The sequence below is a fragment of the Loxodonta africana genome, chromosome 11 (genome assembly GCF_030014295.1).
Source record: "Loxodonta africana isolate mLoxAfr1 chromosome 11, mLoxAfr1.hap2, whole genome shotgun sequence".
Classification (NCBI taxonomy): Eukaryota; Metazoa; Chordata; class Mammalia; order Proboscidea; family Elephantidae; genus Loxodonta; species Loxodonta africana.
The window spans coordinates 95,032,823-95,059,134 of record NC_087352.1 but is presented as its reverse complement, the minus strand read 5'-3'; the positions used below and the strand labels follow the sequence as shown (position 1 = coordinate 95,059,134).

The 26,312-nt window shown below is 41.4% G+C and overlaps 1 protein-coding gene across 1 annotated transcript; it reads left to right on the top strand.

The window, feature by feature from the left end:
• The first annotated feature begins 12,267 nt into the window (after positions 1-12,267).
• On the top strand, positions 12,268-25,951 carry TGIF1 (TGFB induced factor homeobox 1). Its single transcript, XM_003406369.4, has 3 exons — positions 12,268-12,608; positions 18,251-18,477; positions 19,263-25,951. Exons 1-3 carry the CDS (start codon positions 12,593-12,595, stop codon positions 19,836-19,838), a joined length of 819 nt encoding a protein of 272 aa, XP_003406417.1. The 5' UTR covers positions 12,268-12,592; the 3' UTR covers positions 19,839-25,951.
• The last annotated feature ends 361 nt before the right edge of the window (positions 25,952-26,312 follow it).

The window sequence follows — 26,312 nt, the reverse complement described above, 5'->3', positions numbered from 1 at the left end:
TAAGGAATTCTCAAAAACAAAACAAAGCTAAACGACTGAAAACAGCGAAGCAGAAAGGTCAATCTGTAAATGACAACAACGTCCAAACAAAAAGGGGGAATAAATGATGCAGTTACAGAACTTTCGTATGGAAAGGAAATCAAGGTGAAATCAAGAAATAAAAGCCTACTTTAAATTTAGGGAGATAAAAGAAAACTGCAAGGTAAGAACAAAGAAAGTTAACAAACCTACTCATCAAAAGAAACCAAAACAAAATATAAAGACTCAGTAAACACAAAATCAACAAGAACAAAAGAAATTAAAAGAAAATCCACAAACAAAAAGAACTCGGCACAGAAAATTAAGTGAAGCAAAGAAACCATCGACACCACAAAAAAAGCACAACAAAACAGCAGTAAACTCATAATATCGATAATCACACTAAATGTAAATGTCTTAAATGCACCAGAGAGTGGCAGAACAGATTAAGAAATAATAATAAAAGACCCATCAATAAGCTGTCCACAAGAGACACATCTTAGACACAAAGACATAAATAAACTAAAACTCAAAGAATGGAAAAATACATCAAGCAAACAATAACCAAAAAAGAATAGGAGCAGCAATATTAATCTCTGATAAAATAGACTTTAAGGCAAAATCCATCATAAAAGATAAAGAAGGACATTATACATTATATAATGATTGAAGGGTCAATCCACCAAGAGGAGATAACCACAATAACTATATACACACCCAGTGACAGGGCTCCAGTATACATAAAACAAACTCTAACAGCATTGAACAGAGAAATATATAGTTCCACAATAATAGTAGGAGACTTCAACACGCCACTTTTGGCGAAGGAGAGAACAACTAGAAAAAAAATCAGCAAAGATACAGAAGATTTAAATGCCACAATCAACCAGTTCAACCTCGTAGACGTACACAGAACATTCCACCCAACAGGAGCAAAGTACACATTCTTTTCCAACACACACAGGTCATTTTCCAGAACAGACCACATTGTAGGCGACAAAGCAAAACTCAAGAGAATCTAAAACATCATAATAACACAAAGCATTTTCTCTGATCACAACGCTGTAAAAGTAGGAAATTGAATACATGGAAACTGAATAATGCCTTGCTTAAAAAACACTGAGTAATAGAAGAATTCAAAGATGAAATAATAAAATTCCTAGAATCAAAAGAGAATGAAAATACAACATACCAAAACCTCTGGGACACATAAAAGAGTGCTCAGAGGTCGACATTAACCTACAACTTGAACAAATAGAAGGAGAGCAGCAAAAGATGCCCACAGTCACCAGAATAAAGGAAATAATGAAGATTAGAGCAGAAATAAATGAAACAGAGAAAAGAAAAAAAAAAAAGAATTAGCAAGACCAGAAGTTGGTTCTTTGAAAGGATCAATAAAATCTACAAACCACTGGCCAAACTGACAAAAGATAAGTAGGAGAAGGAGCAAATAATTCAAATAAGAAATGAAATGATTGACTTTACAACAGAACTGACTGAAATAAAAAGGAACATAACAATACAATGAAAAACTGCTCCAACAAATTTGAAAACCTAGAGGAAATGGAAAAATTTCTAGAAACACACTACCTACCTAAACTTAGGTAGAAAAACTGAAAGCAGCCATAACAAAAGAAGAGAGTGAAGAGGTAACAAAAAAAACTCCCAACAAAAAAACAGCCCTGGCCCAGACAGCTTCACTGGAGAATTCTACCTAACATTCAGAAAAGAGCTCACATCAATACCGCTCAAACTATTTCAGAGCATAGAAGAGGAAGGACCTGAACTCATTCAATGAAGCCAGCATAACCCTGACTCCAAAGCCTGGCAAAGGCACCACAAAAAAAGAAAATTACAGACCAATATTCCTCATGAATACAGATGCAAAAATTCTCAACAAAATTCTAGCCAATAGAATCCAACAGCATATCAATAATAATAATAATACATCATGAGCAAGTAGGATTCATATCAGGTGTGTAAGGACGGTTCGACATTTGAAAATCAATAAACGTAACGCACCAAATTTACACAGCAAAAGCATGTGAATATGTCCAATACCCATTCCTGATTAAAACTCTCAGCAAAATAGGAACAGAAGGGAAATTCTTCAACATAATAATAAACAGCATTTATACGAAACCAACAGCCAACATTGTTCTTGACAGAGGAAGACTGAAAGCACTGCCCTTGAGAACGGGAACCAGACAAGAACGCCCTTTATTATCCCTCTTACTCAACATTGTACCGGAAGTCCTAGCTAGAGCAATAAGGCAAGAAAAGGAAATAAAGGACATTCAAATTGGTAAGGAAGATGTAAACGATCCCTATTCATAGGTGATATGTTCCTATGCATAGAAAATCCCAAAGATTCCACAAGAAAGCTACTGGTACTAATAGAAGTATTTAGCAAAGTGGCAGAATACAAGATCAAAATGGAAAAACTAGCTGGACTCTTCTACAGTAACAAAGAGAACATTGAAAAGGAAATCAGGAAAACAATACAGTCATGCACTGAATTGTGTCCCCCCAAAATATGTGTCAACTTGGTTAGGCCATAATTCCCAGTATGGTGTGGTTGTCCTCCATTTTGTGATTTTCCTATGTGTTATAAATCATAATCTCTGCCTGTGGTTAAAGAGGATTAGGGTGGGATGTAACACTCTTGTTCAGGTCACTTCCCTGATCCAATGTAAAGGCAGTTACCCTGGGTGTGGCCTGTACCACCTTTTATGTTACAAGAAATAGAAGGAAAGGGAAGCAAGCAGAGAGTGGGGGACCTCATACCACCAAGAAAGCAGCACCTGCAGCAGAGCGTGTCCTTTGGACCTGAGGTTCCTGCACTGAGATGCTCCCAGATCAAGGGAAGACTGATGACAAGGGCCTTCCTCCAGAGCTGACAGAGAAAGCCTTCCCCTGGAGCCGGCACCCTGAATTCAGACTTCTAGACTACTGGACTGTAAGAGAATAAACTTCTCTTTGTTAAAGCCATCCACTTGTGGTGTTTCTGTTATAGCAGCACTAGATGACTAAGACAAATACCATTTGTAGTAGCCCCACAAAAGATAAAATACTTAGGAATAAATCTAACCAGGGATGTAAAAGACCTATACAAAGAAAACTACAAAACACTACTGCAAGAAACCCAAACAGACCTCATAAATGGAAAAACATATCATGCTCATGGACAGGAAGACTTAACATTGTGAAAATGTCAGTACTACCTGTCAGGGATTGAATTGTGTCTCCCCAAAAATATGTGTCAACTTGGTTAGACCATAATTCCCAGTATTGTGTGGTTGTCCTCCATTTTGCGATTGTAATTTTATGTTGAGAGGATTAGGGTGGGATTGTAACATCACCCTTACTCAGGTCACATCCCTGATCCAAGGTAAAGGGAGTTTCCCTGGGATGTGTCCTGTACTGCCTTTTATCCCTTTTATCTCTCAAGAGATAAAAGGAAAGGGAAGCAAACCGAGTTGGGGACCTCATATCACCAAGAAAGCAGCACCAGGAGCAGAGCACGTCCTTTGGACCTGGGGTCCCTGCGCCTGAGGAGCTCCTTGACAGGGGAAGATTGATGACAAGGAATCTTCCTCCAGAGCCGACAAAGAGAGAAAGCTTTCCCCTGGAGCTGGCACCCTCAATTTGGACTTGTAACCTACTAGACTGTAAGAGAATAAATTTCTCTTTGTTAAAGCTATCCACTGGTGGTATTTCTGTTACGGCAGCACTAGATAACTAAGACATTACCCAAAGTGATTGGTAGATATAATGCAATATTAATCAAAATTCCAACAGCATCTTTAACTAGATGGAAAAACTAATCACCAGCTTTATATGGAAAGGAAAGCCGCCCCAGAGAAGAAGAAGAACAAAGTAGAAAGCCTCACACTACCTGATCTCAGAACCTACTATGCAGCAATGGTAGTCAAAACAGCCTGGTACTGTATAACAACAGACACATAGAAAATTGGAACAAAATTGAGAACTCAGACATAAATCCATCCACCTATGCACAACTAATCTTCAACAAAGGGCCTAAGTCCATTAAATGGGGAAAAGACAGTCTCTTTAACAAATGGTATTGGCAAAGCTGACGTTTATCTGTAGAAAAATGAAACAGGACCCATACCTCACAAAAGTAACTCAAAATAGATCAAAGACCTAAATACACAAAAAAGTAACTCAAAATAGATCAAAGACCTAAATATAAAACCTAAAACTACAAAGATCATGGAATAAAAAATATGGACAATGCCAAAAAACCAGTGTTGTTGAGTCCATTCCGACTCATAGTGACCTAGCCCTAATATATGGCATAAATAGAATACCAGACACAAACAGCAGAAGATGAACTAGATAAATGGGGCCTCCTAAAAATTAAACAGTTATGCTCATCCAAAAAGACTTCTCCAAAAGAGTAAAAACAGAACCTACAGACTGGGAAAAAAATTTTGGCTATGACATACCTGACAAGGGTCTAATCTCTAAAATCTATAGAAAACTTTAACACCTCAACAACAAAAAGATAAACAATCCTATTAAAAATGGGCAAAGGACATGAACAGACACTTTACCAACAAAGACATTCAGGTGGGTAACAGATACATGGGGAAATGCCTGCAATTAATAGCCATTACAGAAATGCAGACTACAATGAGATACCAGCTCACCCTGACAATAATGGCACTCATCAAAAAACAAACAAACAAAAAATGTTGGCGAGGTTGTGGGGAAATGGGAACTCTTATACATTACTGCTGGGAATGGAAAATGGTACAGCCACTACAGAAAATGGTATGGTGCTTCCATAAAAAGCTAGAGATAGAAATACCACATGATCCAGCAATCTCACCCCTACATATATACCCTAAAGAAATGAGCTGTGACACGAACAGACATATGCACACTCGTGGTTCATTGCAGCATTGTTCACAATAGCAAAAAGAAGGAAACAACCTAAGTGCCCATCCACAAATTGATAAACAAACTATGGTACTCACAATGGAATATTATGCAATGATAAAGAATAACGACAAATCTGAAACATCTCACAACATGGATGAATTTGGAGGGCATATGCTGAGTGAAATAAGTCAATCACAAAAGGAGAAACATTGTATGAAACCACTATTACAAAAAAACAAAAAAGAAAGAAAAGGTTTACACATAGGAAAGAAAAAAATTCTTTGATGGTTACCAGGGACAAAAGGGGGAGGGAGTGAAAATTACTCACTAGATAGAAGGCCCTTGTTAATACTGATGAAGGGAAAGGCAACACACAATATGAGGGAAGTCAGTACAACATGATCAAGGCAAAGGAAGACACTGATAGGAATGCTAGAATAAAGGGCAGCTATGGAAAAAAAAATTTTTTTTTTTCTTTATGTTAACTACTATAACTTGGACAATCTTGCAATAATAATATTAACATAGGCAGATAGGTATGCTGAAGAGGTATGGGAGGGTGTAAGGGAACACACTCACCTGCAGATATAGGTTAGGTGGTGGATATCTACATACATAACAGTAGGTGCTGAATCTATATTAACATAGACAACAGAGCACACAAGCAGCACAGTTAAAGAAACTTCTTAGCATAACCAAACATCTCGAGGGACGAAGTTCCTAGGCTCAAAGGCGAAGGACCATAGACTCGGGGGACATCTAGGTCAACTGACACGACATGGTTCATAAAGACGATATTCTGCATCCTACTCTAGTGAGTGGCATTTGAGATTGGCCATCTAAGATACAACTGTGGATTGGTTTTTTCCAACCTGGAGCAAAGTAAAGTGAAGAAAGCCAAAGGCTCAAGGGAGCAATGAGTCCAAAGGCCTAACACACCACATGAACCACAGCCTACATGACCCAGAGACCAAAAGAACTAGGTGGTGCCTGTCTACCACTACCCACTACTCTGACTAGGATCACATTAGAGGATCAGGGACAGAGTGGGAGAAAAATGCAGCACAAAAAATCAAAGCCACAAAAAAATACCAGACTTACTGGTCTAACAGAGACTGGAGGAACCCCCGAGTCTATGGCGCTAAGACACCCTTCTGACATGGATCTGAAGCCATTCCTGGAGACTACCTTTCAGCCAAACAATAGACAGGCCCATAAAATAATCAAGAACACCCAAGAGAAATGTGTTCCTTAGAACAATTGATTATACGAGATCAGAAGGACAACGTTTGCCCAAAAGCAGAGATGAGGAGGCAGGAAGAATTAGAAAACCCGGATGAAAGGCAAGTGGGAAGCCAGGGCAGAAATGGTGAGAGTGGGAAATGTAACCAATGTCATGGAGCACTATGTAAAAACTATGGAATGGAAAACTAATTTGCTCTGTAAGCTTTCACCTAAAGCACAATAAATTAGAAAAGAAAATTTATTGGGTACCTATAAAAAAAAAAAATTTATGATATATTCCTGGAAACCCTGGTGGTTAAGAACTATGACTGCTAACCAAAAAGGATGCACCAGCAGCTCCTTGGAAAAAGTATGGGGCAGTTTTACTCTGTCCTGCTTAGAAACCCTGGTGGCGTGGTGGTTAAGTGCTACACCTGCTAACCAAAGGGTTGGCAGTTCGAATCTGCCAGGCGCTCCTTGGAAACTCTATGAGGCAGCTCTACTCTGTCCTATAGGGTTGCTATGAGTCAGAATTGACTTGATGGTACTGGGTTTGGTTTTCTTTTTTTTGTATAGGGTAGCTATGAGTTGGAATTGACTCGACGGCAATGGGTTTGGTTTGGATGGTTTATGTTGTCTTAGGAGCCACTGAGTGGTGCAAACAGTTAACCTGCTCAGCTGCTAATTAGAAGGTTAGAAGTTTGAGGACACCCAGAGGCACTTTAAAGAGTCCTGAGGGGTATCAATAGTTAAGCGCTGGACTGCTAACTGAGAGGCTGGCAGTTTGAACCCACCCAGCCACTCCATGAGAGAAAAACCTGGCAATCTGTTCTTGTAAAGACTGCAGCCAAGAAAACCCTCCGGGGCAGTTCTGCTCTGTCACATAGGGTCCCCATGAGGCGAAGCTGACTCAGAGGCGCTTTGAAATAAAAGCCTGGTGATTTAGGTCTGAAAAATCAGCCGCTGACAACCCTGTGTAGCACAGTTCTACTCTGACACACATGGGGTTGTCTTGAGTTGAAATTGACTTTATAGCAACAATTTATTATTTTTTTAATGACGTATTAGGCACTATGCTAGGTGCTTGGAGATTCAATAACAAGCAAGATACATATGTTTTAGTAGAAGAGTCAAAGGGAAAAAATTTAACAGTCAAATATGTAAATAAATTTAATTTTAATTATTTTTTAAAAATAATTAAAATTTGTAGTGTTGTGGAAGAAATAAAGAAAGGGTTGCGCTAGATCTGTGGTTCTCAACCAGGGACAATTTTACCCCCTCTCCTCCACTTAACCCCAGGGGAGATGTGATAATGTCTGGAGAAATTTTTTGTTGTCACAGTTTGGGGATGGGGGCTGCTACTAGCATCCAGTAGCTAGAGACTGGGAATGGTGCTAAAAATCCTACCAAGAACAAGTCAGGTTAGCTCCCCATGACAAAGAATGTCAAACAGTACTGTCACTCAGAAATCCTGAACTAGATAATGGCAGTGTAACCCACTGCCATCAAGTCGATTCCGACTCAATAGTGACCCTATAGGACAGAGTATAACTGCCCCATAGAGTTTCCAAAGAGTCCCTGGTAGACTGGAACTCCTGACCTTTTGGTTAGCAGGTGTAGCACTTAACTACTCGCTACCAGGGTTTCCAATGGCAGTGAGGCTCCCTAATTTAGGTCAGATGATCAGAGAAGACTCCTCTGACAAAATGACGTTTAGGCTCAGCCTTGACTGACTGGGAAACAGCTGGACATGCACCAAGTGGCGGAGGAACATCCTAGGCAGAGGGGGATACAGCTGTGAAAACAACAAATAACAGTGATAGATGGATTACATTTGTGTGTACTGCACATATGTGTATATGGGGAGTGGAAGGCAGAAATTAAGAAGGCTTCCATACTTTACTCTGCATACTTCTCTTTTGTTTGAAATTTTGAGAACGGTCATACTTTTTTTTTTTTTTGCAATTAAAAAAATGAGAAAAGCACAAAAAGCAGACAGGTTGGAAAAGAGGCTCTTGCAAAACTAGAGGTAAGATTTCAAAGTGGCAGATTTCAGAAAGGAACCCTTCAGGTGTTCGGGAGGCCCTGGTGTCTTCGTAGTCTGAGGCTGGTCTCCATCCTATGCTACAGTCTATATCCATCTGACCTTCCACAAAAGTACGACAGGATTTCCTAGAAAATGCTTGATTTAGAGTCAGATAATTTATGTCCAATGCCTAGTTTTATCCCTTTTAGCTTTGCTACATATGGATGTTATTTAAGTTACTGAGCATCAGTTTTCTGGGCTTTAAGGAAAAAAAAAAAAAACCTACATTACTAGTTTGAGTATTAAATGAGATATTTCAACTGAGTGTTTCATAAACTGTATAAAGCACAGTACAAAAGAAGATGTTGAGAACAAAGTGAGTAAAGGTGGTATCCAACAAGTTATCGTTTTGCTCTGTCCCCTCGATTCCAAATTCCCTCTGGGAAAAGAAGTGACAAGTGTGCGAAAGAGAAAAAAGAAAGATCTGAGGGGAAGTGCAGGCTAGGAGAAGACTGATAAAAAACAAATGTAGCAGTACCAGTAATGTTAGTTCCTTACTCACGTAACTAAGAGGAGGAGAATAACCCTGACGGGTTGATAAAATCACCAGAAGATGGCTGTAGCCCACCCCCAGGCCCTTGACAAGACAAAGGGCAGCTTCTCCTAAGGCAGCCCAAGGTCCTCTGACAGGAGATGTGAAGAGATTATCATGGAACCATTGTGTAGGCTTGGAGCCCAGTAGTCTGCATATTTCATAAAAATATCTGCCCCCCAGAGACCAGACACATTAATCATCATTCCCCACCCAGCACAATGCCTACAGAAACCATGCTTACCCCATGGGTGTTGACTAGATGAATGAAATACATTCTCCAATTGCTTGATGGGCCTGCTTCCAAAAATAATATGTAATTGCGTGTCACTGATGATTTAGCCACTTATTTCTTCAACACTTCAGGTATTTCTTTATCAATACATTTTTCTGGCTTATTTGCCTAAATTTCTATCGGACTTTTTGCTTTTGAAGGGTTTGAAAACCCTTCTTTGGAGTAACTTAACTTTACACAACTATTTCTTTTCTTGGCCTTGAGGCAGCTTCAGAAGATAAGACATCAAATGGAACTATGTTTGCCCAGAGGGAAAAAAATAATGGTGACAAACATTTACAGCAACCTCCTCCAGCGCCCATACCTCTTCTCGATTACTCACGCGATTTCCCCATTTAGTTATCATTCATATGAATTCAGCAAATAATATGTGGCAAATGTGAATCCACATACTTTTAGCACTGGAAAGAATCCTAACTGAAGCCATCTACAGAGTGGCCTTGAGACATTACGAGACTCATATTCCTGAAACTTTTCTCCACCTTGAGAAAAGCAAATAAACCCTAAGCAGTTGCTAAAATTTGGAGCCCACTCTTTTGTTTGTAGTGCTCAGACACCAGGCACTTTCCTCCCAGAGTGCGAGAACAATCCAAAAACTCCAGACAAGTCTGGGGCCAGCCTTGGGGGTGGGGCGGGGGACATCCCAAAGGGGGACTCTAAGGCCTTAGCTGCAGCCCAGAATCAAGCTAGTGTTCCCGTTTGGAATACCTCGCCAGCTCTAAAAACCGCTTAGGTATGATTCGGTTGAGCAAAAGGTGTGCTTTTGCCGGATCACGCCAGACTGCCAGCCAAAGCGAGTTTAAAGGTCGACTTTTTTCTCATCGCAGAGTGAGCCACTGCCATCGAGATTGAAAGAGGCTTTTAATTCTCCTCGCCCCTCCCCCCTCCCCTGTAAAGTTTGTTTTCAAGCTATAAACTCGCTGCAGCTCTCTGTTTACGCCTCCTTGCCTGAGAATCGCAGTTAGTAGTCAAGTTCCCTTAGCCAAAAAAAGAGATAACCTTCCAGGGTCGCTGTGAGTCGGAACGGACTCGATGGCAACGGGTTTGGCTTAGTTTTTCGGTTGTGTACTTAATGAGAGCCACCGCGTGGCCAAGGATGACTACCGGGAAGGAGGAAACATTTTTGTGTCTGGCGGCTGAAAGCGGGCGGGGAGGGTCCGGCCCCCTGAAGACCCGAGTTGTGGAGTCGCATCGAAAGCGGCCGAGGCCACCGCAGCAGCTTTCAAAGTCCGCAAACAAAGCGTCTCCAAAGTAACCGCCCGGCTCCAGACGCGGCTCCTGCCACTCAGGCCGCGGAGTCGCTGCGTCGGCCGCCCGGCTCCTCCTCCCGGCGTCCCTCCTCCACCCTCCTCTCCGCTCTCCCGGCGGATATGAGCCGCCAATCCCTGCTACAAACAACCCTTCAAACGAAAGAACGGAGCGGCCCGCTAACGGACGGCGCGGCTCGGCGTGCCCTCAGCCCCACAGCTGTCCGGCACCCGCACGCCGCAGCGCTTTGCTCCCCCGCAGGCCGGGCGGTTTACGCTCCAGCCAAGGCAGTCACCGGGCAGCCCCGGCTGGCCGACCCCTCCAGACCACGCGCCTCCTGTGCTGTGTTAGGTGTGCCGAGCGGTCGGCACACCACGGCAGAAAAAATCCGAAGATTCCTGCCTTCTTATAGCGCCGTTTTTCCCCTTGTTTATTCAAGTCCTGTAATTGGAAAAACCTCCCAGCTTTCTAAACTCTGGCCTTAGCACACGTGTGTGTCTGTGTGTCTGTGTGTGTTGGGAGGTGGGTGGAGGGCTGGCTTTAATTTTCACAGTTATCTTAAACAGAGGCTCCAAAGTCTAGTCATTTTTTTTTTTTTTTGCTTGCCTTAGCCCTCGTCGGGTTTAACCTTGTTTCCACGGAGCTTCCACTGCCGGGATCTCCATCGAGGTTACAAAACAAAAACAGCACACAGCCGAAACTGGAGGCAGATCCGGCGCTGACGTCTCTACTAGGCTTATTTACGTTTTGGGTTTTTCTTTCCTTTTTTTTGAACTGAGGGGAAAGTCTTACTGTGGCTTGTGACAGTTCGTATGCTTCAAAACAACCGAACACACAAGCGCAAACTAGACCCAGAGGAGGGGCGGGGAGGCATGCGGTTTTTGCGTTCAGACTAACAGCATCTGGTCTTTTAAAAGGGTAATTTCATCAAGGAACTGCTGTTGGAGTCCTCATAACTCTCAACCAAAATAAGCCGACAGGAGCATGTGTTTACTTAATGGCTAGTTTCTGTTTGAAACACCGGAGGGGAGGTTGACTCTCCTAGCACGGTTTAAGCCCTGAAAGTAGACACTGTTTACCAAAACAGATGAGCAGCCCCTGCGTTGTCGCCCCCTTTCCCTAAAGGCGGCAGCTGCCGGGGCCGGGGGTGAGGGGTTGTCAGCTGCGAGTGGCAGCGGGACGGGCGCGCGCCCCAGCCGTCCCCAGGCAAAGACAAGCATGTGAGCATGACAAGTGTCTGTCCGCAACGTGTTAGATAAGATTTCGAAACTGCCTTGCAATCCAGTCCGGAACTCCCAGCTATAGCCCAGGGGAGCAGACCTTTGCCTGAGTGTCTGTGTTTCATTCTCCCTACCCACCCCCCCAACTCTCCGCAACAGCGGCTGTTGGGGAAGAGTCCGGGGCGAGAAGGGTGCGCCGAGACGCGCCCGCGTGTTAATGGCAGCCGCACATTCTGGAAGAAGTTCGTTCTTGTCCCGAATACTTTTCCTCTCGCGCTCCGCCCCTTGAATCCGAAGCGGCTGCCGGATCTAGCGGCCGCAGCAGGGACCGCGGAGTCTGGGGCGGCTGTCAACAACGAAGGGGGCAGCCTTTGCTTCCCGGGAGTGGAGGAGGGGATTTGCAATTTCACAACCAAACGCACCCTCGCCAGCCGGGGAAGAAAGGCCCAAAGGAGAAAGACCGGCGCCCCGCCGCCGTGTAAAGGACGCGGGCTGTGTGCGCGCCGCGGGCCGGAAGGATTGGGTTTTTCGGTCCCCACCCCCGCGCCGCCCCCGCGACTGACGGGTGACAGTGGCCGGGCGCCCGCGGCTCTCTGCTCGGGTCCCCGGATCCCGGCGCTGGAAGGTGCGGGGGAGGGGCGAGGAACCGCAGGCGGGCGGGCGGGCGGGGGGGCGGGGGACTGGGCGGGAGGCGGGGGGCGGAGGCAGGACCTCCTGTACCTTCCCTCAGCGTCTCGCTCACTCTGACAGCGCCGAGGTGCGCCGAGCAGGAGCCGGGAACAAAGGAGCCAAGTGGGGAGGGGAGCGGGTCTGGGGAGGGAGAGCCCCGGCCGGTTGCCAGAAGATCCCGGCAGGAGGAAGCCCGAGTGTCAGTTGAATTCCATCCAAGGACCAGGCGCCTGGGACCCGAGCGCCTTGTTTAGCAATAACGGCTGGAGCACCTCCTCCAAGTTACGGGAGAGTCTGCGGTGCAGGAGGACCCACGCCTGCCCTCTTGCCCCCCACTCCTGGCGCCTCTGGTCCCCAGTCTTCCCTCCCGCGGGAAGTGGAGATACAGAATGAAAAGCAAGAAAGGTAAGCCCGCCGCGTGCGGCGCGCGGCGTGTGCGCGACTCCGGGGGACGTGCCGGCGGGGCCCAGCCGGGTGGGGTGTTCAAGTGACTTTGTGGACTTTTTCGCCGAGGGACTCTCGGCTAACCGTTCTTTGTGGGGATTCGGTCTGAAATGGCAGTCAGTGTTTTCCTTCTAGACACAGCAGCACGAGGAGCTGTTGTTGGGAGACCGGCCTCTCCATGCTGCTGGCACGTTGTCAAGAAACACGCTCCGCCGTCCTGTTTGTGCCGCTCCAACTTTCATTGTCTGAGGCGACACCCCACGCTCTGGCCGGCCGCGCCTGGGCTTTTCGCCCTTTGTCGCAGGCCAGGGATGTGGGATCTCGGCTGGGCTCCAGGACAGGGGGACCCCGCGCTGCCTCCTCTGGAGCGGCGCCGTGGGGTCCCTGACACCCGGGACTGGGGAGCAGCGGAGCCTTTGTCTCAAAGTTGAGATCAAGGGCTCCCACGCCCAACTGGGCTCGGCGCCCTCTTTTCTTTAGGAATGTGGTGTTTTCATAATTAAAGGGGCCTAATTCTGGACCCCAAACTGCCCTCAGGTGTAAATAGTTTTGGAAAGCTAGACTTCTTCAAATCCCTAGTCTTTAAAAGTTTTCCCACGATGAACTGGGGCAAAATGAAGAGTTGGAACCTCCGGCGAGCTGCTTAAAGCGGCATGCAGTCAAACTGTGTCCAAGTGTGACAAGCAGGCTTGGTTGTAAGTACAGAAAGTGACTCTGTCATTGTTTCCACAAAGCGTTCTGGAAGCGTTACAACTAAAACTTACCGTCAGTCTGGTTTAAAAACAAAATACACAGGGAAAAAAAAACCCCAACCAACCCACGAAAGGTCAGAGAATTTGAACTCCTTTTTGAAGTTAACTTTTGAGTCCCTAGTTGAGAGGTGCTCTCGAATATTCTGCCGTTGAGCTGGAGTTAGCTTTTCTGTTGTGATTTATGTAGAGTGGTTCAAAACAGAAGTTGATGGGGGGGCACTGCGCATGCCCAGTAGCTCGCTTGGGTTTTTTTTTTTTTTTTTTTTAATCTCCACATTCTTTCAGACTCGTAATGCCCTGACAGACATTACGGCAAGTACAGTTAAAACGGAAAAGTTTAAAGTGGAACAGCCTTATGCCCGAGAGTTTCTTCGGCTACGTTTTTACCTCGGGGTTCTGTTCATTTGATTCTGTGAAATGAAAGAAAGACTTTGAGACAGGTGGAACTTATCCTTTCCCCGCTAGAGTAAAACGTCAGAACCAGGCTAACATCGTTGTAGGCTCCCTGTGGAACCCCCACCCCCGACAGACAGAGTGAGAAAATAGGAGGTTAACACGCCCGAGGAGCGTCCAGGGTCGCTTCTCTAAGACCGTCTCAACTCTTTGTAGGACTGACTTACTGAAGGGGGCTTTCTCTGTTTGAGTGCAAGCTGACCTGGATAAGTTTGGGGGTTTGTTTTTTTGAAGAGTAGTTCTCGTTTGTCGGGTGCAGGCCGTCCCCCTCATTGTTGGAACTGGAGGGCGGGGTAGGGAGACGCGGCTGAGGCTCTGCGACCCACCCCTGTTCCTGTTGCCCCCCCCTCCCGGGCCACCCCGGCCCCTCCACCCCCTTGTGACCCCTCCACGGCCCCCCCCCTCCCAACAGAAGACCGAGGCTGGGAAATGCCGGCAGGATCAGTGGGAATACTCCGGTAACCAGCCCTAGCCTACTCAGCGCCGAGTCACGGAAACAATGAAAGGTTGACATGTCGGAGAGGAAACTTTGCCACGGCTGTAGAGCTCGTGGTGGGGAGCTGAGAATACGAAGTTAACCGATTTTCTTTCCCTTCGTAGGTTTTCCTACCAGGCCGTTCGAAATGTTTCAATTCATGACATCGCTTCTACTTTTTTGTTAACTCTTTTGGTCTGAAACTCTTTTGAAATCCTCATCTGGTTGTGCTAACTTGTGCAGTTTCAGGCACCTACTTAAGTGGAGGCTGAGGAACTCCAGAACAAAAGCCACTTGGCTGGCTTCCTCCCTCCGTGGGCCCCTCCCTCTCCTCCGTTCCTCCTCGCCCTGCCTCCTCCCTTTGTCAAATACCTTGGAGGGGGTGGAAAAGTTCCCAGAGTGGGCCCTGGAAGGACTCGGAAGAAATCCCGCCTGGCTAAAGAAGTTGGGCTATTGTCTGTTTTAAAAAGTCTGTGAGAATCTTTTCGCGTTTACTTGGAAACCAAGGCATCTTAAATTCAATTTACAGAGCCCAGAATTTGGTCAGACATGTATGATTAGTCTTAAGAAGCTGTAGATGCCTAAAATATCTTCTAAAATGGCCTAGAAACACGCCGAAAGAGGGTTTGATGAGGAAAATCCCTCGAGTCTTTTGGCTCCTGGTTGCTGACAATGTTGAATTCTTCCTTTAGAATTTCTCTTTGGCGGGATCCAGACAAGCACACTTTGGATTTAGTGACTGCTAAGATTCCTTCCTGTTACTTCTCCCGACTAGATTTTTTTATGAGTTTGGTTTTTCCTAATCGTATATTTAAACTCTTCCTTAGGTTTACTCTTATTATTTCTGATTATTTTCTAGTTTCTTCTAGGTTTTTTAGTTCCAACTTCACAACCACTAAGAAAATGCAGAAGCAAGATTACTTCTTAGAGTTGTGGGATCCCTAGGCCATCTTGTGACTTTCTAAACATTTCCTTGTATGTGTGTGTGGAAAGAGTAAAAGGCTTGTGATTCTCTCCCCCACCCCTTTTAGAACCACATTTTTAAAAGTGTAAGCAATGCAAGGAGTTTGGAAACAAGTCGTAACTGGGAAACTTTTCAAAAGCTCTGTTACAATAGGAAATGACTAACAAGGAAAAGTCTTTTTGTTTTTCAAAGTTAAGCCGCCATGGGTATAGGGAGACTTTTAGTGAAAACAGTCCTGACAGAAGCAAACGTGGTTTTTGCTGCAGTGAAAAATACCAGCTGGCGTAGCCAAGGAACTGAGTCTTTACTTCCTGTTAACTTAAGCTTTTGTGCACATATTGGAAATATTTGTTAAGAGGTTCAGAGGCCTGGCATTCATTTATTTAAATGAACTGAAAACAGAGGAAAGTCACACTGGAGTTCGGTGTTGCTTAAGTGAAACCTGCTTTTGTGTCAGTGTCACTAACCTATTCTGAGAGATCAAGCTTCATGTCAAACTCCGCAGATCAAAGGGCAGGCTTCAGCTTTTTTGTTTGTTTTAAACTCTTTGTTATTACCAACTTACAGTTGGGAATTCACTGTTCGATGAGCAAATTTTCACACTTTTCTAGGTTAAAGCAAAGGCAGGGAGATAACAGCCTTGAGAAGAATCTGCCTTTTCAGACCTTGGAGACCTTAAATTGCTTCATTCAAATTTTCTTTAGTCATTCAATTTCTTGGCACATCTTTTAAAAGTTAGATCTTTTTAAATTATCAGAGCAAATGTTAAGGTTTTTATTAATAGCTAGCTCTTCGCCTACATTTTAATATGGTGTTTGAAAGGTTCCCATTTTCTCAACAGTGAAAGCAGTTTCAGTTTTAAATGAAGCTTTTTTAGACTTTAAAAAAAAAAATTACAATTATTTAAGCACTTTCAGTAAATCCTCAGTGAAGGAAAACTTCAAATATATAGTAGTTAAAGTAGGATTCCTAGTTGGCTTCATTTATGGTTGTTTGTTAAGCCTAGAGCTAAAGTGAATTTGCAAGATCATTGTCTTTTGTTAGAACTCGCTTTACTTTGTGTTTGGAGGGTTCTGCCTTTGGGCACTCCCTTCAGCACCTTCTGCCCCCTGCAGTCCAAAACTACACATGCCTCAGGAGTAAAGTCAGGGTCAATTAACTGGTGAACTTATCTCATCAACAAATCTCTGAATAAGTAGCTTTTTCCATTTCATCGTGTTAAAACACTTTAAAATGGTGGGTTAAAAAAATTCCTTAAAAATAGAGCAAATGCTTTATCAGGAATATTCTTTGTTTCCTATCATGGTAAACCAATTCAATTAAGGTTTAGTCACTTTTCAACCAAAACTAAAAATTACAGAGAAAAAAAATTGTAAAGCAAAGAAGGCATACTTTTAACGTTTTATTTTGTTATTTTAATTAACTTCCCTAGTATGGAAACACTCAAGTATGCTAGTTTGTCATTCATATTTTTTAAATTGGATTGTCTTCAAAAAGAGAATGCTATTTCTTTAGTCATTCAGAATTACGTATTGTAGTTTTGAAAGGGGAGGGATTAATACCATTTGTTATTTAATTGTTTTAAAGTTCAAAATGATGTTTAACTGTGAGGTCCAGGTGTTAATTTTATCTGTGATTTAAATATTCTCTATAATAGCATTAAGCATTAAAATACTTAAAGCCAGAACCGTTTCCTTTGGGGATTTCACTATTCAGTTTCTTTGTCCTGTAATAAATTAAGGCTGAACTCTGCTTATTGGCAGGTTCAGGTGAAACTGACAGCTGAAATTTTGGAGAAATTTTGACTTGCTCAGTATTGGACATCTTTTGATCTCTTCATAAAGTACTTAGTATAAAAATATTTTTGTGTAATGAAATTGAAACCTTCATTGGCTATTCATATTTAATAAAAAGTGATTAATACCTTCCATTAACAGTAAGTGCCTAATTTTGACTAAATATACATAGCAATGAATAAGAAATAACCATGGAGTTGGCATAAAATTTTAACATGTATTTTACGTTTAGAGTACTAACTGGGCCAAATGTGTAATTTTTATATCAGTAGGAAAAAAAAACGCATCTTCCCTTTTATTTCAAACCTTCAGTGGAAAAAGGAGAAAGACCAGCATTTAAAATGTACACTAGGGTACTCCTTATTTGTTTTTCCTAGTTGGCAATAAAGAGAAAGTGGTTTAGACTCATTTCGACCTCCACAGCACCCTTAACTGTTACACATGTGGCAAGCTGGTCACTTTGGGTACAGTTTGCGCTGTTGGATCAGACGAAACACTTCTCTGAGAATCATTCAAAAGGAATGTAAGATGTTAAATCCTATAGAAAAGCAAGTAAGAACAGGCTTCTGACAGTTTGTTGAGAATCTACACTGTGCTGTGGGTCAAATTACTTTTATGTACTTCACTTGTACTCTGGTATTTCAGGACAGAAAAACACTCATCGTTTGCCTAGATTTTGATAGTTAAGGAAACGTTATTACGGACCCTTTGTTAGCCCAAGATTGGAACCATTCCTGAAGCCAACTTTCCAGACAGGGATTGGACTGGACAGAAAATGATACTGGTGAGGAGTGAGCTTCTTGGCTCGAGTAGACACATGAGACTATGTGGGCAGCTCCTGTCTGGAGGCGAGATGAGAAGCCAGAGGGGGACAAGAGCTGGTTGAATGGACGCGGGGGATACAGGGTAGAGAGGAAGAACGTGCTGTCTCATTAGGAGGAGAGCAGCTAGGAGTACACAGCAAGGTGTGTATAACTTTCTGTAGGAGAGACTGACCTGATTTGTAAACTTTCACTTAAAACACAATAAATAAATAAATGAATGAATGAATAAATGAATAAATTAATTTAATTAAAGAAAACATTATTACATTGAACGGTCAAAATAAGTGAGCCTTGCTCTGTTGATAAAACCACTGACAGGTGGCCTTTGTCCTTTCCTAGGTGTCGTTGCAGCATCCGGCAGTGAGACTGAGGATGACGACAACATGGACATTCCCCTGGACCTTTCCTCTTCAGCTGGCTCAGGCAAGAGAAGGAGAAGGGGCAATTTGCCCAAAGAATCTGTTCAGATTCTCCGGGATTGGCTGTACGAACACCGATACAATGCTTATCCCTCAGAACAAGAAAAAGCATTACTGTCCCAACAAACACACCTATCTACACTACAGGTAAGGAGAAAGAGCGCAAGTTATACTCACACATTTTTGTTTTTCTCAAAGTCATTTTATAGCATTCCTTTATGTCGAGCCATTAAACTCCTCATTCAAAAAAAAAAAGCATGCATTTTTATTTGTAAACTTTATAGCACTAAAAGCTAATAACTGGCTGTTTAGAGAAACACAGAAGCACTTGACAGTCACCTGTCAAATAGCATTTCCTTTAATGCCTAAAAGAGCCTTCCTTTATGCAACAAATGTAAAAAGATTAAACCTTACTCTATTACCCAGGAAACTGGTTTGATATTTAAACAAGGACGGATTTCGGTGAGGTATTTCATGTTATGTCTGTTGACACAGCCATTTGAACTGGGAAAAATCAGTAACTGGGAGGAGTGGCACTTTTCATACAGGAGAGGTTTTCCTGTAGTTGATTAACTTAAATGCTGGGCAGTAGGTAATAGGTTAATATGGAGGAAAGTTAAAAGATAAACCCCTCTTCCTAAAAGCATTTTCTGATGTTTTAAGAATTTATGCCTTTTTTCTCTTTCTGTAAAGATTTAAAGATGATGAGAAAAAAGGGAATTTGTATGAGAAGAAGAGGTAGTTTATGACAGGAAACAGCTCTTTCTTGGGTTGGATCAGATGCCTTAAAATAGCTTTATGAGCTCAGATAAACCTTTTCATGCCTTCTTTGATACAAAGAGAGAGGTCAATTAGGCACCGCATAGAAGCTTCTCAGAAAGTGTTTGCTGAGTGAATGTGGAAAGTGTTAAAGCATACTGATATGATTTCAGGTCTGTAACTGGTTCATCAACGCCCGCCGCAGGCTCCTCCCTGACATGCTGAGAAAGGATGGCAAAGATCCAAATCAGTTCACAATTTCCCGCCGTGGGGCCAAGATTTCTGAAGCTGGCTCTGTGGAGTCAGCCATGGGCATCAAAAACTTCATGCCAGCTCTAGAGGAGAGCCCATTTCATTCCTGCACAGCTGGACCAAACCCCACCCTAGGGAGGCCACTGTCTCCTAAGCCGTCATCCCCAGGATCAATTTTGGCTCGGCCATCAGTGATCTGCCATACCACGGTGACTGCATTGAAAGATGTGTCTTTCCCACTCTGTCAGTCAGTAGGTGTGGGACAAAACACAGATATACAGCAGATTGCAGCCAACAATTTTACAGACACCTCTCTCATGTACCCAGAGGACACGTGTAAATCTGGACCAAGTACAAATACACAAAGTGGTCTTTTCAACACTCCTCCTCCTACCCCACCGGACCTCAACCAGGATTTTAGTGGATTTCAGCTTTTAGTGGATGTGGCGCTCAAAAGGGCTGCAGAGATGGAGCTTCAGGCAAAACTTACGGCTTAACCCTTTTTCAGGCAAAACAGTTCTCAAAAATGTCATGATTGCCGGGGTGATGGCAAGAGATGAATTGCATTATTTTATATATTTTTTTATTAATATTTGCACATGGGATTGCTAAAATGAAGCTTCCTGTTACTGAGGTGTCTTCAATGGAATACAGTCATTCCAAGAACTATAAACTCAAAGCTACTGTAGAAACAAAGGGTTTTCTTTTTTAAATGTTTCTTGGTAGATTATTCATAATGTGAGATGGTTCCCAAGATCATGTGATTTTGCCTCCCTTTTCTTTTTTTTTTTGTTGTTGTTTTTTCAGACTGTGCAATACTTAGAGAACTTAGAGCATCTTCTCATTCCTATGTGGAACAGGATGCCCACATACTGTCTAATTAATAAATTTTCCATTTTTTTCAAACAAGTATGAATCTAGCTGATTGATGATGCCTTTTTTCATGACATAATAAAATATTTTCTTTAAAAATTATTGTAATGCAGAGTAATTTGTTGAGGGAGGTGCTTTTTAACAAGAAGTAGGAATATATTACTCCAGTGAGCAGGAAGTTGGGGTAGGGTGGAGTGTGAGTTGGGGGTGTCATCGCCTCTTCAGAGAATCATGGACAACAAGTCAGTGTGTATAAACAGGATGTGTGATATTTACTCTTGATAGGAGGCATAACAGGCCCTTAAATCTTTACTTAAAAGTATGTGACAAATTGAAATGAATCATTTCATCAGTTTAGCTTACCATTAAATTCCTTGATGGTCTGCCGTGCATATTTTAAGTTATGAACAATGTTGAAAAGAAAGGCCTTGAAGCAGCTGGTCATGGCTTAAGTTTTCAGAGGTAGACAACAGCCCAGGCAATCTCTTAGCACAACTTCTCTTCTGCATTCCCCCATATAATAACCTTTGCTCAGTGGTATAGTTAGGTAATGGCTTTGCATTCAAATGTGGCTTAAATTGTACATAAATCACTTTTTAAAACATTTCCTAAAGTGATGAAGGAAACACCAGGTTCTGTATATGGTGGGGTCTTTAGTTTATTAGGTAAACGTTTTCTAAGGTTACAATTTGCCAAAAATAATAATAATGCCATATACCAGTGGTGTTTGGGATAAAAAACCAACTATTTTTAAAACCAGGATGGCCAAAAGGGAATTGGTTTCCTTTCACTTAGCAGATTTGTCACATGCCACAAAACCATTCTTTGTAGTCATGCTTGGTATGAGGTTTCTTTGTTACTATAATCATCTTTCTATCCCTGCCCCAGCTATGAATTGTCTGAGTTTGAGGAAGCATACAGCTTCAATATTGTTTAAAGAATGTAGAGAAATTCTCCCAAATTTAAGTTTAATTTTGGAACCCTATTTCAAAGAAAGTTCCTATTATAGAAAGAGCTGAACTCAAAGAATTGTTTTGTAAGTGAAGGTAAACAATGTACAATGACAACCAAGAGATATAAGAAAAAATAAGTGAGGGGAAGGCATGGTGCTGTAGCCTATGAGGGGTACAGCTTTGAAGGGCATATAGGCCTTGAGTGAGTAGGCCCTACCTGAGACACAGAAACAGATGCAAACCAAAAAGGAAATAATAATAAAATAAAGCAATGAAGTAAACACAAAAATGAAATAAAGGTACTAAGAATCCCTGCTTGCTTCAATACCTAGATCAAAGACCTAGGTTTTGCTTTGAGCACAGGTAAGTGAGACCGGCAAATCTTGAAAAACTTACCTTGTTAAGACTTTTAATTAATCGTACTAGACGGGAGAGAAAGGGAGCCATATAAGGATTTTTTTTTTTTAAGTAACTGTTAAAGGTCATGAAAACCAAAGATTAAAAACAAAAACAAAACCACCCTAAATTGTCTGCTGGTGTATTACTTAGTTTTTACTCCTTTTGAGGTTAAAAATCCTGGTTGATAATAACTAGAGCATAATATAAACTTTTTTTTTAGAACAAGTAAATGTAGTTGGAAAGGTAAATGTAAAACTCTATTAACTATTCATATCGAAGCCAAATATAAACGATTTTTGTATTAACATGCTATACATTTTTTTCGTTTACTTTTAACCTATTTGTGTTTTCGTGTTCCAAGTTCATCTCTTTTAGATAGCATATAGTTGGGTCTTGCTCTTTTATCTAGTCTAACAATCTCTGCCTTTTATTTGGTTTGTTTAGTCAGTTTACATTTAATATAATTGGGATTAGGTTTACCATCCTCTGCCCCCCTCCGTGTCCCCCTTTCCTGCCTTTTGGTTTAATCAAATTTTGTCTTAATTTTTATATTGGTTTATAATCTATACTCTGTTGGTTTTTTAAGGGTTGTTCTAGGGGTTCTAATGTGATTCTTTAACATCACAGTCTCCTTAAAGTTAATATTATACAACTTCATATAAAATACAGAACCTTGCAAGAGTATAGTTTCATTAGCCCTCACCCTCTTCATTTTTCATATATATTTATATATAGCTACATACATGATAAACTGAACAGTAAAGTTCATAATTTTTGCTTCAAATAGGCCTGTGCCTTTTTAAAAATTAAGAGGAAAAAGAATGTATATATGATCTGTCACATCTGCCAAATAACTTCCCATTTCTGGTGCTCTTAGCTCCTTCCTATAGATCTGAGTGACATCTGATGTCATTTCTCTTCAGTTTGAAGAATACCTTAGAGTGCAGGCTTGCTGGTAACAAATTCTGCTTTTGTTCATTAAAAATGGCTTTATTTCACTTTCATCTTTGAAGGATAGTTTTATTAGACACAGAATTCTAGGTAATTTTTTTTTTTTCCTTCCTTTCAGTACTTTAAAGGCATTGTTTTCTGGCTGCCATTGTTTCTGATGAGACATCAACTGTCATTTGTATCATTTCCTTGTGTACGATGCCTTTTTTTTTCCTCTGGTTGTTTTATCTTTGGATTTCAGTATTTTTGACTCTGATTTGCCCAGGTATGGTTTTCTTCGTATCTATCTTGCTCGTGGAATCCCTGGATGGTGCAAACATTTCACATGCTTGACTGCTAACCAAAATGTTGGGGCTTTGAGTCCACTTAGAGGTACATTGGAAGAAAGGCCTGGCAATCTGCTTTTGAAAAATCAGCCACTGAAAACCCTGTGGAGCATAGTTCTACTGTGACACACACACATGGGGTCACCATGAGTTGTACTTGCCTTGACAGCAACTGGTACTTGTGTCTTATTTGGGGTTCATTGAGCTTGTTGGGCCTGTAAGTTTGTTTTTCACCAAATTTTGGGAACATTTTGGCTATTGTTTCTTCAAATATTTTTTCTGCTTGTCTCTACCTCTAGAACTCCAGTACATTTAATTTATATTAGATCACCTGAGATTTTCCTACGTGTCTCTGAAGCTGTTTTTCTTCAAAATTGTTTCTATTTTTCAGACTGAATTATTTGTATTGATTTATTTTCAAATTCACTAGCTCTTCTGCAGTTTTCCAGTCAGCTGTTGAGCCTACCCAGTGAATTTTCATTTCAGTTATTGTATTTTTCACCTCTAGAATTCTTTTTTTTTTTAATCATTCCTGTTTCTCTGCTAAGACGTCCCATCATTTTATTCATTATGAGTACATTTCCTTATAAGCTGCTTATAATACCTGCTTTAAAGCCCTTGTTTGCTAATTGAAACATTATGTCATAATCAGAGTCAGTGTCTATTGTCTGCATTTTTCACTTCTGTGGGTCATGTATTCTTATTTTTTTGTACTCCTAGAGATTTTATTATATACTGGGCATTATAAATGGTTCATTATAACCACTAGATTCTGCTACATTCCTCTAAAAAGCGTGGTCATTTTAGTTGTGGTAGGCAGTTAATTTGGCTGGATTGAAACTTCATTCTGTCTCCCCTGTAGTGGATAGTAACTAAAATCCCTGATCAGTTCTTTCAGCTTCCAGCTGGCTCACAGGGGTCTTTCCTATACAAGTTGGCCAAGGATTTGAGCAGGGTTTCTATTCAGACTTTGGGGTTTACTGCTTTTATAGCTCCCTTCTTTCCAGGATCCCTGTCATAACTTTTCATCTGCTCTAGCAGCCCCAACCCTGTCCTTGACATCTCAGGTCACTAAGGCTGCAGCTTTCTGCTTCCCGTAGCCTTTGGAGGAATGAGTAATGCCCTCAGGCAGAGAGCCACCAAATTGCACGTTTTACCCCTTGAAGTTCCTTTTATGTTTAGATAACCCTCCAGTTTCTGCCTGTTTTTGGTCAGTTTCCAGGCCTTCAATTAGTTTCTTTTTTTTTTTTTAATTACTATTGTACTTTAGATGAATGTTTACAGAACAAACCAGTTTCTTTTTAAACAGCTAGTACACAATTAGTTTCTTTAAAAAAAAAATTTTGTTCACCCTTAATTAATTTGTTACTCTTAGGGGGGTGTGTATGGGAGCAGGGAGGACTCCACCATTACCAGAGACTAGAGTTTACTATAAAAAAAAAAAAAAAAAGTTACTTTAAAACCCTACATCACTGGTTCTCAAATTTATCTGTACATTGGAATCATCTGGAAAGCAAAAAAATACTGTGACCTGGGCTGGGGATTTTTAAAAGATCCCTCGGTGGTTCCAATGCATAGACAAGTTTGGGAACCACCTAAACTAAGCCATTGTTTCTCTTCTTAAGCAGAAAATTGGAAATTGACAATTCATTCTCTTTTCAGACCTATTAAAATTGGGTTTTGTAGTCTTTTTTAGGTATTAAGACAATTTTTGTAAAAGAGATGTAATTTGTAGAATTATCATGCCGGTCAACTTGTTCAATTGGAGTTTAATATAAATTTGATATTTGGCACTGAGCTTATACTATAGTATACATATAGCACTCATAATTATGTGAAGCCAAGCCACCAATGAATAGACCTGAAAGCAGTGCAGGAAGCTAAACATTCAGTGACAAACCAAAAAGTTTATCTCTGGAAAACCTGGCCGGAGAGCCAAAAAGCAATGTTGAGAGATCAGTCTTAGGTCTCACTAAGCTCATTAACAGGAGAATGTGTTAAGTCTTGATCTCCACCTAAAATTCATGTTCTTCAACAGACTGCCTTCTGGGCTGAGCTGAATGATTCAGAGGCTGAAAAGAAAATACTCAACAAATGCTTTGTGGCTGAAGAAAGATTACTAACTTATGGTTGATGGTCAAATAGTATCGCCAACAAATAAAGGAAGCACGATAAAGCTATGAATGAAACAAATAGTGTGGGGAGTTCACCAAATGTCAAGGAAACAGTTTTTGAATGAAATGTTTTATAGACACCAATAGAATGGACAACCTTTAGAACCGAATCCCACGGTGGAAATTTACTCAGATTTGGAAAGAACTTATTTATAAACAGATGCATATGTATCACATACAGATAAGGAAAATATAACTATAGAGGGATTTCAGAAGATAAATTATTACCCTAGGAAGATTTGTCAGTATTTAAAAAAAAATAATTTAAACTATCGCCTTTGTAGATAACAATTACACAAATTCGAACATATTTTAGCTGTTGGTATTTGATAGTCACTTAAATTTATGATCGTAGGACAAATTCAGCTCTTCTATCCTGTCTCAAATTATTGCTAATATGTATTTTTAATAATCTAAAGGCATATATTCTCTCCACATCAATTTTAATGTGAGGATATGGCTTTCAGAGACTATAAATCGGTTAAAATACAGCACAAGATGGCCCTTTAAATTTTCAGATAAGGCTTTTTTTTTTTTCCAAAATGATCTTGTTAGCTTTGACTTGCTACCAATTCTGATTGTTAATGTTTTGTGGTTTTAAAGTTCTTTCCAGTGATTTTTGTTTTGAAATCTGAATTACTAAAATGATTCTGTGAACAGCCATTCATTGTGTATTACATTGGTCAACTTTCGTTTCCCCAGATGGCAGCCTATGTGTACAGTAAATCTACACAATCTGGAACGTCACTAATTTTAACCTATCTAATCAACAGTTCTTCCAACTGAATGTCATTTTTGGACATTAAATTACATTACATTAAACCCAGTACTAAAATGAAAACACTAGATTCGTCTGTAAAGACACAATACTTATTGAACACTTACTATGTGGTAGGTACTCTACCACGCCTTGATGTAAGGCATTACTCCCATTTTATAAGAGGAAACTGAGAGTCGTAGAAGTTCAGCTTGTATTTCTATCACACTATGCTTGTGGGTTTTGTGTATGTTTGAAATCAAACAACTTGGAACAGTCGCGGTTGTTATTACACTATTCAGTGAAGTAAAAATGTGGTGGATGCTTGGCAGGTGATCATGTACAAGTTGTATTTTCCAAGTACCTCGGCTTATTTTTCTGCTGTCTATAACCTCACATATCTTGCACACACCCTGCCCCTCGAACCCCCCTTCCCTCTCTCCATTTTGCTTTGACCAAGTTGGCTTCTCTGGGAGACACAGGATCTGACACGTCCTCTGGTTTCCCAAGCCTTAGGACTAGTCAGTGCCCAAAATCA